At 35.3% G+C, this 13,838-nt stretch overlaps 1 protein-coding gene across 2 annotated transcripts in view; it reads left to right on the forward strand.

The window, feature by feature from the left end:
• CRPPA (CDP-L-ribitol pyrophosphorylase A) overlaps positions 1-13,838 on the forward strand; it is a 307,819-nt gene that overhangs the window by 162,628 nt on the left and 131,353 nt on the right. For both annotated transcript variants that reach the window (XR_010406512.1, XM_045864615.3), the window contains exon 8: positions 381-473. Coding sequence is in view for 1 of the 2 variants with exons in the window: in XM_045864615.3 (XP_045720571.1) it covers positions 381-473 (93 nt within the window). In the remaining variant the exon portion in view is untranslated. The remainder of the gene's footprint in view (positions 1-380; positions 474-13,838) is intronic.

Here is a 13,838-nt window from a genome sequence, read left to right on the forward strand (position 1 = left end):
GTTTTGATAGATGAGTTGTGTTATTCAGTATGTATTTGGAAGTTTTATTTTTTAACTTTTGAAATGGAAAAATAATATTTTCTAACAAGCTAGTTCCCATAATGAGAAGAGGGTAATATTTCTTTAGACACCATTTTCAGTTACCTGGTATGAAGCAGATAAGATGAAACATGTTTGAATTAATGAGTAGTTTAAATTTTAATATGACCTTAATGGGTATCCTTTAAAGTTGTTCAAAAAGTGAAAACTAAGCTTGATAAATGTTTTGGATGTTTGTGTAAAAGCTCTCCATTTTTTTCCCTTTTATTTTTAATTATCCTTGGATTAACATTTAAATCATTTAAGAACTTATTTTCACTTTTATTTTTCTGGTCTTTCAGGTTATGTCCTCTGATTTTGAGGAAACCCGGAAATTACTGAACATGCTTGAAGAGAGTAATCTATCCATTTTATATCCTATTGTTGTTATTTCAGTAAGTGAATTAATGCAGATATTTTTAAAAAATTTAAATCCAAGTTAACATATAGTGTAGTATTGGTTTCAGGAACAGAATTTAGTGTTTCATTACTTATATATAACACACAGTGCTCATCCCAACAAGTGCCCTCCTTAATGCCCATCACCCATTTAACCAGTCTCTCTACCCACCTCCTCTTCATCAACCCTCAGTTTATTCTCTATAGTTAAGAGTCCTCTATGGTTTGCCTCCCTTTCTGTTTTTATATTTTATTTTTCCTTCCCTTCCCTTATGTTCATCTGTTTTGTTTCTTAAATTCCACATATGAATGAAATCATGATATTTGTCTGACTGACTGACTTTGCTTAGCATTATACTTTCTTGCTCCATCCACATTGTTGCAAATGGCAAGATGTCATTTTTTTTTGGTCGGAGAGGGGCAAAGGGAGAGAGAGAGAATCTTAAAGAGACTTCATGCCCAGTGTGGAACCCAGTGCAGGGCTCGATCTCACAACCCTGAGGTCATGACCTGAGCTGAAGTCAAGAGTCAGATGTGTAACCACCTGAGCTATCCAAGTGCCCCTCATTCTTTTTGATGGATAGTAATATATATATGTATCACATCTTTTTTACCAATGCAGATTTAACTCTTCAAACTTAGGCTTCCTTCCTTGAAATCAACTTTTCTTTTTAATAAAATTTCACCCTTGAAGAAATCCATCCAAACCAAGAAGAAACTCTTCTTTATGGATTCTTGAGCTTACTCTCTTGCTATGACCTCTATGACTGTGTTCCTTTGTTACTGCAATTATTTGTTTGAATCGACAAGTTTAGGAAAAAAATAATCTAGCAACCAATTTCATTTCTTTTTTTTTTTTTTTAAAGATTTTATTTATTTATTTGAGACAGAGAGAATGAGAAAGAGAGAGCACATGAGAGGGGGGAGGGTCAGAGGCAGAAGCAGGCTCCCTGCCGAGCAGGGAGCCTGATGCGGGACTCGATCCAGGGACTCCAGGATCATGACCTGAGCCGAAGGCAGTCGCTTAACCAACTGAGCCACCCAGGCGCCCCCATTTCTTTTTCTTCATTACAACTGCAAAATATACTGCTGAGCTGACTGGTTGTTCGGATAAGATGAAAGAACTTTATTAGCATGTTAGCAGAATGCCATTGGAAAAGAAATCCCAAAGTAAAAAAAAAGAGGGAAAATATGTGGAAGAAAATGGACGGTTTGATAATTCTATGTCATAGGGACAGCAAAAGTAGAGTTAGAAACAGATGAGAGAGAATTTCTCAAAGAATGGCCCATGAAAATTTTGGGGAGGTCTTTCCTGTGAAAGACTTAAAGTGTATGTTTAGTATACCATTTACTTAATTGGCCTTTTAAACTGCACAGAAGAGAGGGATCTCGGAGAGCACAGCCAGAAGGAATAAAATCAGAGGCTAGCTGAGTAGTCTGTAGTCTGTGACACTTTGCTGTGAGAAGGGGTTCCAAATGTGAAATTCTCAAAACATAGCTATTGCCGAGTTTCGGAAGCTCAGTCCCATCCCAATAATGTAGCAATTTAGTTCTTGTTAAGTAAGATCATTAATACAGAAAGAAAAGATAATTTGTACTACAAAAAAGTTTTAAGTCTAGCATTGCAAGTATAAACAAATTAGCAATTGGGGGAGATTGATTTTGTTGGCCTATTGTATTTGGTTATATACCCTAAAGATAAGTTTCATGGATCCTGCTGATTATGGAAACTAAAGTTCCACAAGTGACTGATTTTACTGGATGTTTATGTCTTCATTGGGGTGTTTTGGGGGACATTAGGAAATACACATAATGCTGGAATACTCTAAGGCTCTGTAGGGTACAAGCACGTTAAAAATCTGTGTATGGCCCTCTATTCCTCCCTCTACATTAACTTGCTTAGAAATCTCTCTATGTTCCTAGGTAATATTCTGAAGTTTCATGTATCAGTATCATGAAGGGGAACAAGGGCTTTAAACTCAGAATTCCTCAGTTCCTTGGTCAAGTTACTTAACTTTCCTGAGGCTTGCTTTCCTCATTTTAGAAATGAGGTTGATAACTCTACTTCTTAAATCATTGTAAGGATTAAAATGAATGAATGAAAGCATAAATGCAAAATGCCCTTGCTGTCTCTTTGGCAGGCATACGTTGTGGCACTTAACAGCCTAGCTCCTCCTCTTTCCAATTTGGATGAGATGACTCGAAGGTCACTACCACTGCTTTAATTTGATTTGCGAGTTTGAGTCAGACATTTTCAACATTCCCTTAAGTACTTGAGTTTGAGTACTTGGTTATCTTCTCCCACATACTCTATTAGATCTATCACAAAAGCACATTTCCTGTGAGCTGACTTTTCTTAGTGCGAGTAACTGTGGCAGGCACCCAGGGGGGACTCTGTGTCATCTGTGAATTTTCTGTTTATCTTTTGCCTCTGCCTTTTGCCATCAAACATGCACACGTGTGCACACGTGCGCACACACACAGATTTAAAACTGTTCTTCTATTTCATTGCTACTCTTGTATCTCAACTTCTGTTCTTTGTATTTTTTCCATAAATATTTGAATTTAATTTTCTGTTTATTCCTGTGGAGTTCTATTTTATGTATCCCAGTAAGTGCCACATTTTTTTTTTTTTCCTTTCTGGTGTTTCTGTATTAAACTAAGGAAAAAGATAATCCTCTAGTTAAGGAGTAAATGTCTCCCAGAACTACTTTGAGGATAGTACTATTATAAGTCTGTACAGTATAAACATTGTAAAATGTTTACTTAAGATTGGAGAGGTGTTACTCCATGAGTAGTATTTGTTCACTCATTATTTTCTCATTGTATATAAGTAGATTCAGTGTAGGAATATTAAAGCTTTTATTAAACTTAATAGGAAGATGTCATTAGAACACATCTAGAATCTGTATCCTTAGAATAGACTGAATCACTGAAAAGGTAGAATAAAGAACACTGACTTCTTGGATTTGAGAGGCAAGTAAATTTCTTTGGATTTTTGAGTTATCCTGTAAATGATTGTAAAAGGCATCATCCTATTTCTTTCTGATAGTACTTTCCCCCAAATGGCTAAAAGGCCATTTCAGTGTTCCTGTGACTTAAAATTGGGCAGAACCATTCAAATATTCCCCAAGTTAGTAGTTGTGTATAAAATATTGTTATAATTGTAAAATACATAAAAGACTTAAACTTGGGTGTAAGTATCTGGGGACATAATTTGTACATTATCAGGTGGAAAAATACATATATACATATAATGTCTGGGGCTGTAAGTGTGCACACTACTTATGTATATAATTAGAAAGATGTTGTAATAGGAAGCTTATAGACTATGGTGTGCCTACTTGGCTTTTATCTGAATTACTTTGCTGGAAGATTAAATCATACCATGGGAGATTTTTTTTTTTTTAATAAGGCTTTTGGTAATCAATTCTAAATTCTGACAATGGTCAAAGAAGAGATTGTTTATTTGCTTCCCTGAGTAGGTAGGTTTTATTTACCAGAAAATAAATCTAAAATGACATCAAGGTCATGGAAAAATACATGCATTTTTATTTTGGAGTTAGGTGATTCAGTAGTTATTGAATGCATGTATTGTAAAATTTTAAAGATATATTTTGTCTCTGCTGAGCTGTAGTACAATGGTCCTTTTTTCTATGTGAGGGTTTATCAACTTCCAGTTCCAGTCCATCTGAACAGAGGAAGGCTTATTAGGAATCAGGCAGATGCGAAGTAAAATTGTGCTTAATGAGGTGTTTGTGAGGGTTTTTTCAACCAAGAGACTAGTTAAGGTGGTCGTTTGCAATGTGACCATGTTTCACTCTACAAGGACAAATTTTTAGAAGAAATGGGGCTGAAGTTAATCTGGGGCATTTCTTGGGCAAAAACAATACTTGATCAGGTTTTAAGTGCTGAAAATTGGTGGGTGTCTGCCATGCTGGTGAAGCCCACATTGTCTCTTATTTTCTCAAGGAGATACAGAAAAATATTTTGGAATTCCCTGTTAATTGTCATTCAGTAGTCATTTAAAAGGTACATGTGACCTTCAACCTCATCTGGAACGTTTATCCCTTGGAGGGAGCTAAGCACCTAAGGAGTGACCAGTTAGTGTTGTTGGATTCTTGGTACACAGGTATTTAACATAATTAGATTTATTAATTATAATATTATATTAATATATTAATTATAATAAAAAATAGAATTTATTTCAGGGTGTTGATTGAAGATCAACTTCTCCTTGACTTTTATAAAACTGAAATGTGTTAGGAAATACTGTAGGAGGTTTCTGTTGTCTAAGATAAACTAACAGGTAGGATGCTATTACTTTAAGATCTACTTAAGAAGAAGAAACAGAATTTCACCATGAAAAGTAGAAAAAATAATTAGGACTTTATCTTAAAATAACTAAGTTATTTATCAAAATAATTTTATCTTTTTAAAAAAGGAACATCTTTGCTAAATCTTGTGAACATTAGAAGTTGTGACATGCTTCATTTCAAGTGGTCATTTTTACAAAATAGTTTTAGACATTTTAGTTTTGTAAAAGTATCTTTTATTAATACATTGTTCAAAATTCTCTTTGGCACCGTCCGTTAGGTCATTATTCTTAGTTTCTTTATTTTAAGCAGTCTAATTTGGCCAAATTGTCATTTATCACTGGTGTTGAGTAGGATTTAAAGAGTTTACCAATGTTAATTTGATCAACTTAATAAAATCCAAAGTTTTGGTAGATATAACTTAATTTTATTGTAATTATATTAAATCATCAGAATTGTTCAAATTTATGTGATCAGCTAGAGACTGATAATGCTGACTGGGCTAAAATGTCATTCTTAAAGTGGGCAGATATAGTTGGGTGGGGTCAATTTACAAATTTTTATTTCTCATTGAATCTACATCTATTTTTTTTTTATTTTTTAAATTTTATTATGTTATGTTAGTCACCATACAGTACATCATTAGTTTTTGTTGAAGTGTTCCATGATTCATTGTTTGCGTATAACACCCAGTGCTCCATGCAATACGTGCCCTCCTTATTACCCATCACCGGGCTAACCCATCCCCCCACCCCCCACCCCTCTGAAACCCTCAGTCTGTTTCCCCGAGTCCATAGTCTCTCATGGTTCATCTTCCCCTCTGATTTCCCCCCCTTCATTTTTCCCTTCCTTCTCCTAATGTCCTCCATGCTATTCCTTATGTTCCCCAAATAACTGAAACCATATGATAATTGGCTTTCTCTGCTTGACTTATTTCACTTAGCATAATCTCCTCCAGTCCAATCCATGTTGTTGCAAATGGTGAGTATTCATCTTTTCTGATGGCGAATCTACATCTATTTTGGGATGACATTTGTTAAGCTATGCAGCCTTTTAACTGTGAGCTTTTGGAAACACATAATCAGATAACAAGCATGTCCTGTACTAGGAAAATGCTTCTAACTTGAAAGAAAAAAAATAAGTACTTTTTTTTTTTATTGTTAGAGACTGATTGGCATAAAGGAATTTTAAAAATGTAGATTCTTTCCTATTTCTTTTAACAAGAAAAACCTTATAAACATGAAAACCAAAGCTTTCTTTTGTTAAACTAAATTGTGTAGGAGTTATGTTTTGAGAGCCCTTTTCAAATGTCATTTCTGGTGCTGTTTAATCTATCATTCATTATAAGTTACCAAGAAACCAAGTTTTTTTTTTTTTTATTATTATGTTATGTTAATCACCATACATTACATCATTAGTTTTTGATGTAGTGTTCCATGACTCATTGTTTGCATATAACACCCAGTGCTCCATTCAGAACGTGCCCTCTTTAATACCATCACCAGGCTAACCCATCCCCCCACCCCCCTCCCCTCTAGAACCCTCAGTTTGTTTCTCAGAGTCCATAGTCTCTCATGGCTCGTCTCCCCCTCCGATTTTCCCCCTTCATTCTTCCCTTCCTGCTATCTTCTTCTTCTTCTTTTTTTTTAAGGAAACCAAGTTTTTATCTTGAGTTGACTAAAGTTACTGTGGGCCTTCCCTTCTTTGCAGTTACCAGTGGGGGGATATAAGCTAGCACCTTCTTCAGATTACAACTCTCAAGAGGATTTTCTGAAAGCTTTCTTTGCAATCACCTGATACAATAGCTGTCAACATGAGACATGTTCATTTCTTCATTTTCTACTCCTATCATGTGTTTTTGTTCACTATTTAAATAATGATGAATAAATATTTAGAAAAATAAAGTAATATATTAAATGTGTTAAAAGAGTAAAAGGTAAATTCATAAAATTTCTGATCTAAAAATTACTCCCTCCCTCACCAAAAAATAATAGGCTTTTACCTAAACTAAACAAGACTCAAAAGTGCTAAGAATCTGAGTTATGAGGTTTTTTTTTTTAGTAATTAATAATCAGGGAGCTGTTTTTTTCCAGCAGTGGAGAAGACAATTTCAGGAAGCAAAACTATAGCTGTTTTCCAGCCAAGATTATGTAAAACCAATTGTAAAACTTTAAAAAATTCCTTTCCAGGTGCAGAAAGTAAAAGAGATTTTAATTTATTTGGATCTGGCAAGGTTTGCACAAAACATCCTTTCCTACTATAATGAGATGAGATAATGGACAATTTATCCTTATTTAAAGCTTATTTTTTCAGTGAGCAAAGCTGTTCATATAATAGACACCAATGAAATGTTTAATTTTTAAAAGCAGAAAGAAATTGGCAACAAACACAATTAGAAGTTCAAAACAGAAATGAAGCAAACTATTTTTATTTGATAAAATTTTTTATCACTTCCTCATTACAAAGTAATTTCGCCGTAATTATCTGGATAATTGCGTAAGAGCTCTAATTTTTTGACTATGTAGACAATAATTTTATTGGTACTTTACAAGAGATAAGAATCTTTTCATGAATTTACTTTAGTAAAAAACAAATTACCGTATAGGATTTTAATGCTTTGAAAAACATAAATCTTCAAAAGTGCCTAATTTAGTTCTAGTTACCGGGAAGTTTATTGACGTAACAGATCAGAATATATGATCTTTAAAATACTTCAAAATGTTTAATATTTGAACATGTCAGCAAATAAAAAAATAGAAAACCACCATCCATTGACATTTAATACTTTCACATCTGGGGAAACTGTCAGCAATGTAAATTGTTTCCAGGAGCTTCCACAGCCCACCAGTGGCAGAGCCAGGAACAGAATCAATCCAATGTGCAATGTATCATATACACTTGTTACTTTTATGCTTTCGTGAATGTGTTAAATCCTATGGAAAAAGGTTAAAAATACACACACATATATGTATTTAATATTCCTTCCTAATAAAGAACAAATGACAATTAGAAAAACGTTAATGATTCCTTAAGTGCTAATGGTTTCTTTCTTTGCCTCACAAGGTATTGAGGCTTTATTGAATTTAAGTTATAAAGATCTGTGGTCCTGTTAAATTTCTTACCAGATCCTAGACATGTATCTTCGTCACCTTTTACTTAACTACTTATTCTGTACATTTCCTCCTGTTAACCCTATTACTACTAGACTGAGAAAATTAGTTTTTAGGTCACAAGTTCTTTTTTTTTTTTTTTAAGATTTTATTTATTTGCGAGAGAGAGAATGAGAGACAGAGAGCATGAGAGGGAGGAGGGTTAGAGGGAGAAGCAGCCTCCCCGCCGAGCAGGGAGCCCGATGTGGGACTCGATCCAGGGACTCCAGGATCATGACCTGAGCCGAAGGCAGTCGCTTAACCAACTGAGCCACCCAGGCGCCCAGGTCACAAGTTCTTAAACAGAAGAGAGCTGGCTGTTGTAATTCTCCCTGCCATCATACTGGATTTACTTTTTACAATGTGTATGTTTCAGGCCCTTAGTTTGGCCCTTAGTGTTTATTTTTGAATAGATAATCTGTGTGTGTGTGTGTGTGTGTATGTTTAATGGCCAAAGAATGACCAACAGTTAGTCCAGATCCTTCTATTCCAGTCTTAGCCATTTTGCCTACTGTAGTTTTTATTTTTCCTTCAGAAAATGATAACCTTACTGTATACTGAATTTTTTGATGTTTCACTTAAGATGCATTAAGGTTTTCTCTTTCATGGTTGTGGATAGCTTTAGTGGTAGAAATGCAGTCATTTCCATGAATTCTACAAATGTTTTCATTTGTTTTCTGGTAATGAAATCTAAACTATTTCCTGCCTAAAATAATAATAGCTCAGTCCTGGTTTCAAATACCTTGAGAACCTTTTTGAAATTTTAGTCATGAAGGGATTCATACTGAACTCCAAAATGAGGAATGATGAAGTTCTTGTACGAGGCAGTGAATAGAAAGAATTACCTGTTGTTAAAAGTTTTGGGAAATCTTTGCTTATGGTTAAATTGTTACTAGACAGTTTTTGTTGTAGGATATTAAAATTCCCCGCGATTAGTTGTGTTGGGCATATAACTGATGGTGTACCAAGAAATGATTCTCCTAGGACACACCTTTCTAGTTTTCATTGATTCTTGTAATGAATTATGGTAATTTTCAGATAGAGTGATGTTCTAGCAAAACATGCAAATGGCACAAATTCTAGAGTACTTTTTCTAAGTTTCTAATTAATTTTTCTTGATTAAGCACAGGGTTTGAAATTGCTTTGTATTTCCCTAATTTGTGCAGTTCACTGAATTCAGTTAGATGAGCAAAATTGTTTATGAATTTATTTACTGGTGCTTTCCATCTAAATCAGTTCATAAAATTTAACATGAAATGCACAGGAGGCAAATAATAAAGCTAGACTTCTTTGTTAGGCAGCTTACATTAATTTTAGGCCTAGAAAAGGAGTTAAGCAATTGGTTTGGTCATTCACTTTTTCAAAAAATATGCCTGGGGATTTCTCCTAGTTTTTTTTGTCTGTGTGTGTGTACTGGATTCTGTTTTAAATAAGGGCATTTAGCTCAATTGTGTTGTGCTACTTCTTTACAAAGATGGAACCAAATATCTTTTCACTATCATTTATTTTACAATTATATGTTATATTTTATATGTATTATGTTGACTTCTTATGTAGGTTAAAGTCAGTCTTGATATTTATATATATTTAAGATTTACATATAAATATATATATATTAAGATTTTATTTATTTATTTGAGATAGCATGAGTAGAGGGGAGGGGCAGAGGGAGAGGGAGAAGCGGGCTCCCTGCTGAGCAAGAAGCCAAGCATGGGATTCCATCCCAGGACCCCAAGATCATGACTTGAGCTGAAGGCATATGTTTAACCTACTAAGCCACCCAGGTGCCCCTGGACTTGGCATATTTTTATTATACTCTTTTAAAAGATTGTATTTGTTGGAGAAAATAAATTATATTATTATAAAGGTTCTGTTAAATATAAAGAATTCACTGTTATTTTAAGTTTTAGGAGATCTTTGTCATGGTAAGATGATATGCCTGGAGTGGGGTTCAAGGTGCAAGGAGTGGGTCTGCAAATAACAAGTGTCCCTTAACCTTCATGTCTTTGAGTTTTAATTCAGAATCTTTATCTGACAACAGAGTGGGATGCCCTTGAAGCATTTAAGTGACTTCTCTTTCTAAAAGCATTTTCCATATTAGAACGTGTTGTCAAGGCCTTTTGCTGTTGTATAACTCATTATGCATGTGCTTTATGTACCAGTATAGGAGAGCAATTCAGATTATAGCAGTCATGTTAAATATGAATCAGGTGGTATAGTATTCCTATCCTGAGCCATTTTTGAGAATTTTTTATACTTTAATCCTTATTTCAAGACTTCTGGCTAATTGATTCTTCTTGCATCTGTCCTTTTCTTAATTTATCTTCCTCTTTTTGTAGTCCACTTTTTATTAGGATAAGTCTAAATCTTTCCTTTTTGCATTCATTCTCCCCCCCCCTTTTTTTTGGTCTCTTTAAAAAACAGTTGCAAGATTGCAAGATTAGTCTTCCCTTCACTCCAAAAAATCTGTCCATTTATGTCTATCCCAGACCCTACCTACCCTCTGAGAATGATTCCTTAATCATTAAAGTACCAGTGCATCTTCTTACCCATTCATTTTAAACTTATTTTAAGTGCAACGTACTTAGTGCTTTACAGTGACTATCCTATTCTCTTGATTACCTGATGACTTAATATAGATAAATATAACATTTTTTGAACATTTGTGTGACGGGCATTTTGATGTACACATATGCTATTTTTTTTTTAAAAACTGCATCTTTAGAAGAGTGTTTCAGATTAATTTATCTTACTCTGTTAAATGAGGAAATAATTTTATTTTCTTTCAAAGATGAAGGATTTTCAATAACATAAATTTAATCCAATGGCCGGAGTTAGCTTGGGCAGTGATCCTGTGGTTGGTAGTTCACAGCATCTTAGTCACAGTTCTTTCTATTCACCACCCCAGCATTAAGAGTTTTAACTAGATCTCTTTGAAAAAAGGGCAGAAATGGGGTACCTGGGTGGCTCAGTCAGTTAAGCATCTGATTCTTGATTTTATCTCCAGTCATGATCCCAGGGTGGTTAGATGGAACCCCGCCTTCGTTCTTAATGTTCTCTCTCTCTCTTCCTCCCTCTCTCCCTGTGTCCTTCCCCCTCCCTCTCTTAAAAAGAGAAGGAAAAGGGGCAGGAAAGCCTAGAATATGTGATCAGAAGAGATCTTAAGGATATGAGAGGAATCTGAGATTGGCAAGACTGAGCAGGTCCACGTCTTTTAGGAGTAGGAGGAAGAGAATTGTCTCTGGCTAGAGCAGTGCATGGAATAGTCAGCATTAGAGAGAGCTGGTGGACCTGAAACAGACTGGACCACACACTGGGGAGGTTTGGGGACTAGGCAGGAAAAGGTCAAGGTGGGCCTTCTAAGTTTGAATTCTATGAAGCAGTCCTACTCAGTAGAAACTGATGTGATCAGATTTGTATTTACATTCTGGATATAGCACAGAGAGCAGATGAAAGTGACCAGAGAATTTCCTTGATGGATTTGGTTTAGTTAGGAGGCTATCACAGTAGTCTGAGAAATAATGGTGGTGGCTGGGACTAGGATTGTTTGAGAGTGAATGGGCAGAAATTGCTGGAATCAAGATATATTTAAGAAGTAGAAACACAAAAAAATTGTGCTTGATTTAATGAGAGAGGAGGAGATATAATCTCAAATTTTATATCTTGTGAAACTGAATGAATGATAGTAAGATAGGGGACATTAGGGAGGGATCTTTTTGGTTTGTTTCTGAAGGTTGAGTTAGGCAGATGAGCGCACATTTGTTCACTGAGATAATTAAAAAGATTCCACTCATATTCAAAAGCTTTCTATTCATCTCTCTGTGTGTGTTTATATATACAGACTCTCTTATCCTAAAGCTGACTTGGAAAGACAAGGTACATACCTCCATGGCTTCCTTACTACTTGAGTTTTAATAGAATTCCAGGTAAAGGCATAATTTTAAAAAACCCTTCATATTACTTACAGTGCTTTTGCCAAGTCTTACATAGTATGTGCATGATGGATCATGTTGTTTTATTAAATCCTTCCTGTACCACCATTTCATGTTATGCAAAGAAAAACACAATTGAAAACAAAAACAAAACTCAAAACCTTGTTCATGGATTGAATCATTAGTAGGCAGAAAGATGGTAAGAATATTATCAGGCCTAAGCACTATCCCTTTAGGATAAAAATTTATAGCCACCTAAAAATAGATTATTTCTGCAGTTTCCTGGAAAGCCTGAACTGTTCTTTTATTGAAAGTATAGAAAGGTGATGGAATCAGTGCAAAAAGCTTCTTCATCCAAACATGCTTTGGCTTGAACCCTGTTTGTAATAAGTTTGTGATACTTTTGAAAAGTACAGTATGATTAAATTTTCAGGCAGCAGAGGTTTTATTTCATGGGATCTTGAAGCTTATACTTAAAAGCTGGGATACTTGATTCACTAGTACCTGCTGAGGTGGAATGCAGCAAGTATTGCCAAGATAATCCTAGTATTGGCATTGGAAAATTCTTATTTGGAAATGACTAGACTGGTTCAAGTCACTTGCGTGTTTATTCTAAGTACTCTGAGTATTGTACCCATTTCTAGATTTTTTGAGAGAAAATGACAGGTTTCAATTTTTTAATTTAATGTGTTTATGGTAATGACTGAGTTCTGTTTTTTTTGCCCAACCAGTGAGAACTAACTGTGATCTTGTGTGTTTTGCTCTTCCCATTTCTAAGAAATGGAACTCCCACTGCCTTTATAATCCTCAGACCCTCTTCTCCCCCCCCCCACAAATGTGGCCCTGCTAATGCTTATTAGTGGTATAATTAGGTTAATGTTGGTAATAACAGGCACTTAACTGATTGCTTAAAATAATGAATCCCCATTCTTTCCCTTTAATATAAATGATCCCACTTAATCCTCAGAGCAATCCTGAAAGTTGAATATCATAGATGCCATTATCCTTGTGCTCACTTTAATTTACCAAATGATGGTTTGTTTTTAGGGATGTCAATACTTGTCCCCCTTGAGTCATAGAAACCTAGATTGCTGAATAAAAGGATCTGAAAAACCACTCAATAGGATGCTCTTATTTTAGAAGAGATAATTCAGGTCATTTTCTGTGCCTGGATTGAGATAATTTTTTTATATTAGTGGTTGGCAAATTTTTCTTATACAGAGCCAGATAGTAAACATTTTGGGCCTTGCGGGCCAATATGGTCTTTGTTAGAACTACTGGGCTCTGCCGTCCTAGTGCAAAAGTAGCCATAGATGAGATGTAAAGGAAAGGGTGTGGCTGTGTTCCAGTAAAACTTCACTGACCAAAAAAAAAAAAAAAAAAAAAGGTGGTAGGCTGGATTAGACACGTGGGCTGGAGGTTCCCAGACTTTGGTTTAGATTTTCTTTCTTTCTTTTTTTTTTTTTTTTAAGATTTATTTATTTATTTGAGAGAGTGAGAATGAGAGAGAGCGAGAGAGAGTACATGACGGGGGAGGGTTAGAGGGAGAAGCAGGCTCCTCGCTGAGCAGGGAGCCCGATGCGGGACTCGATCCAGGGACTCCAGGATCATGACCTGAGCCGAAGGCAGTCGCTTAACCAACTGAGCCACCCAGGTGCCCCTGGTTTAGATTTTCAATCCTAAATGATCTATTTGCCACTGTTACTTGGTACCTTTACCTAAAATACCTGTTAGACGTTTCTTTAGTATACCTTGGGGTCATCGAGTCTCCGGATTTAAAATATCACTCGTGCCAATTCATACCTTTTTTATCTCCAGTCTTCATCATTCTTCTCAGTTTTGAGAGGAATGTTCAAGTGCATGCTGTTAAAAAAAAAAAAAAAAAAAAAAAAAAAAAGGAACCTATCTTCCTCTCTCCAAGAGCTGTGTCCCTCCCAGCAGTCTCTCTTTGGTTTCAGTCTGAC

The sequence above is a fragment of the Mirounga angustirostris genome, unplaced genomic scaffold, assembly GCF_029215605.1.
Source record: "Mirounga angustirostris isolate CCGP_5_RB_7025 unplaced genomic scaffold, mMirAng1.0.hap1 SCAF_12, whole genome shotgun sequence".
NCBI lineage: Eukaryota > Metazoa > Chordata > Mammalia > Carnivora > Phocidae > Mirounga > Mirounga angustirostris.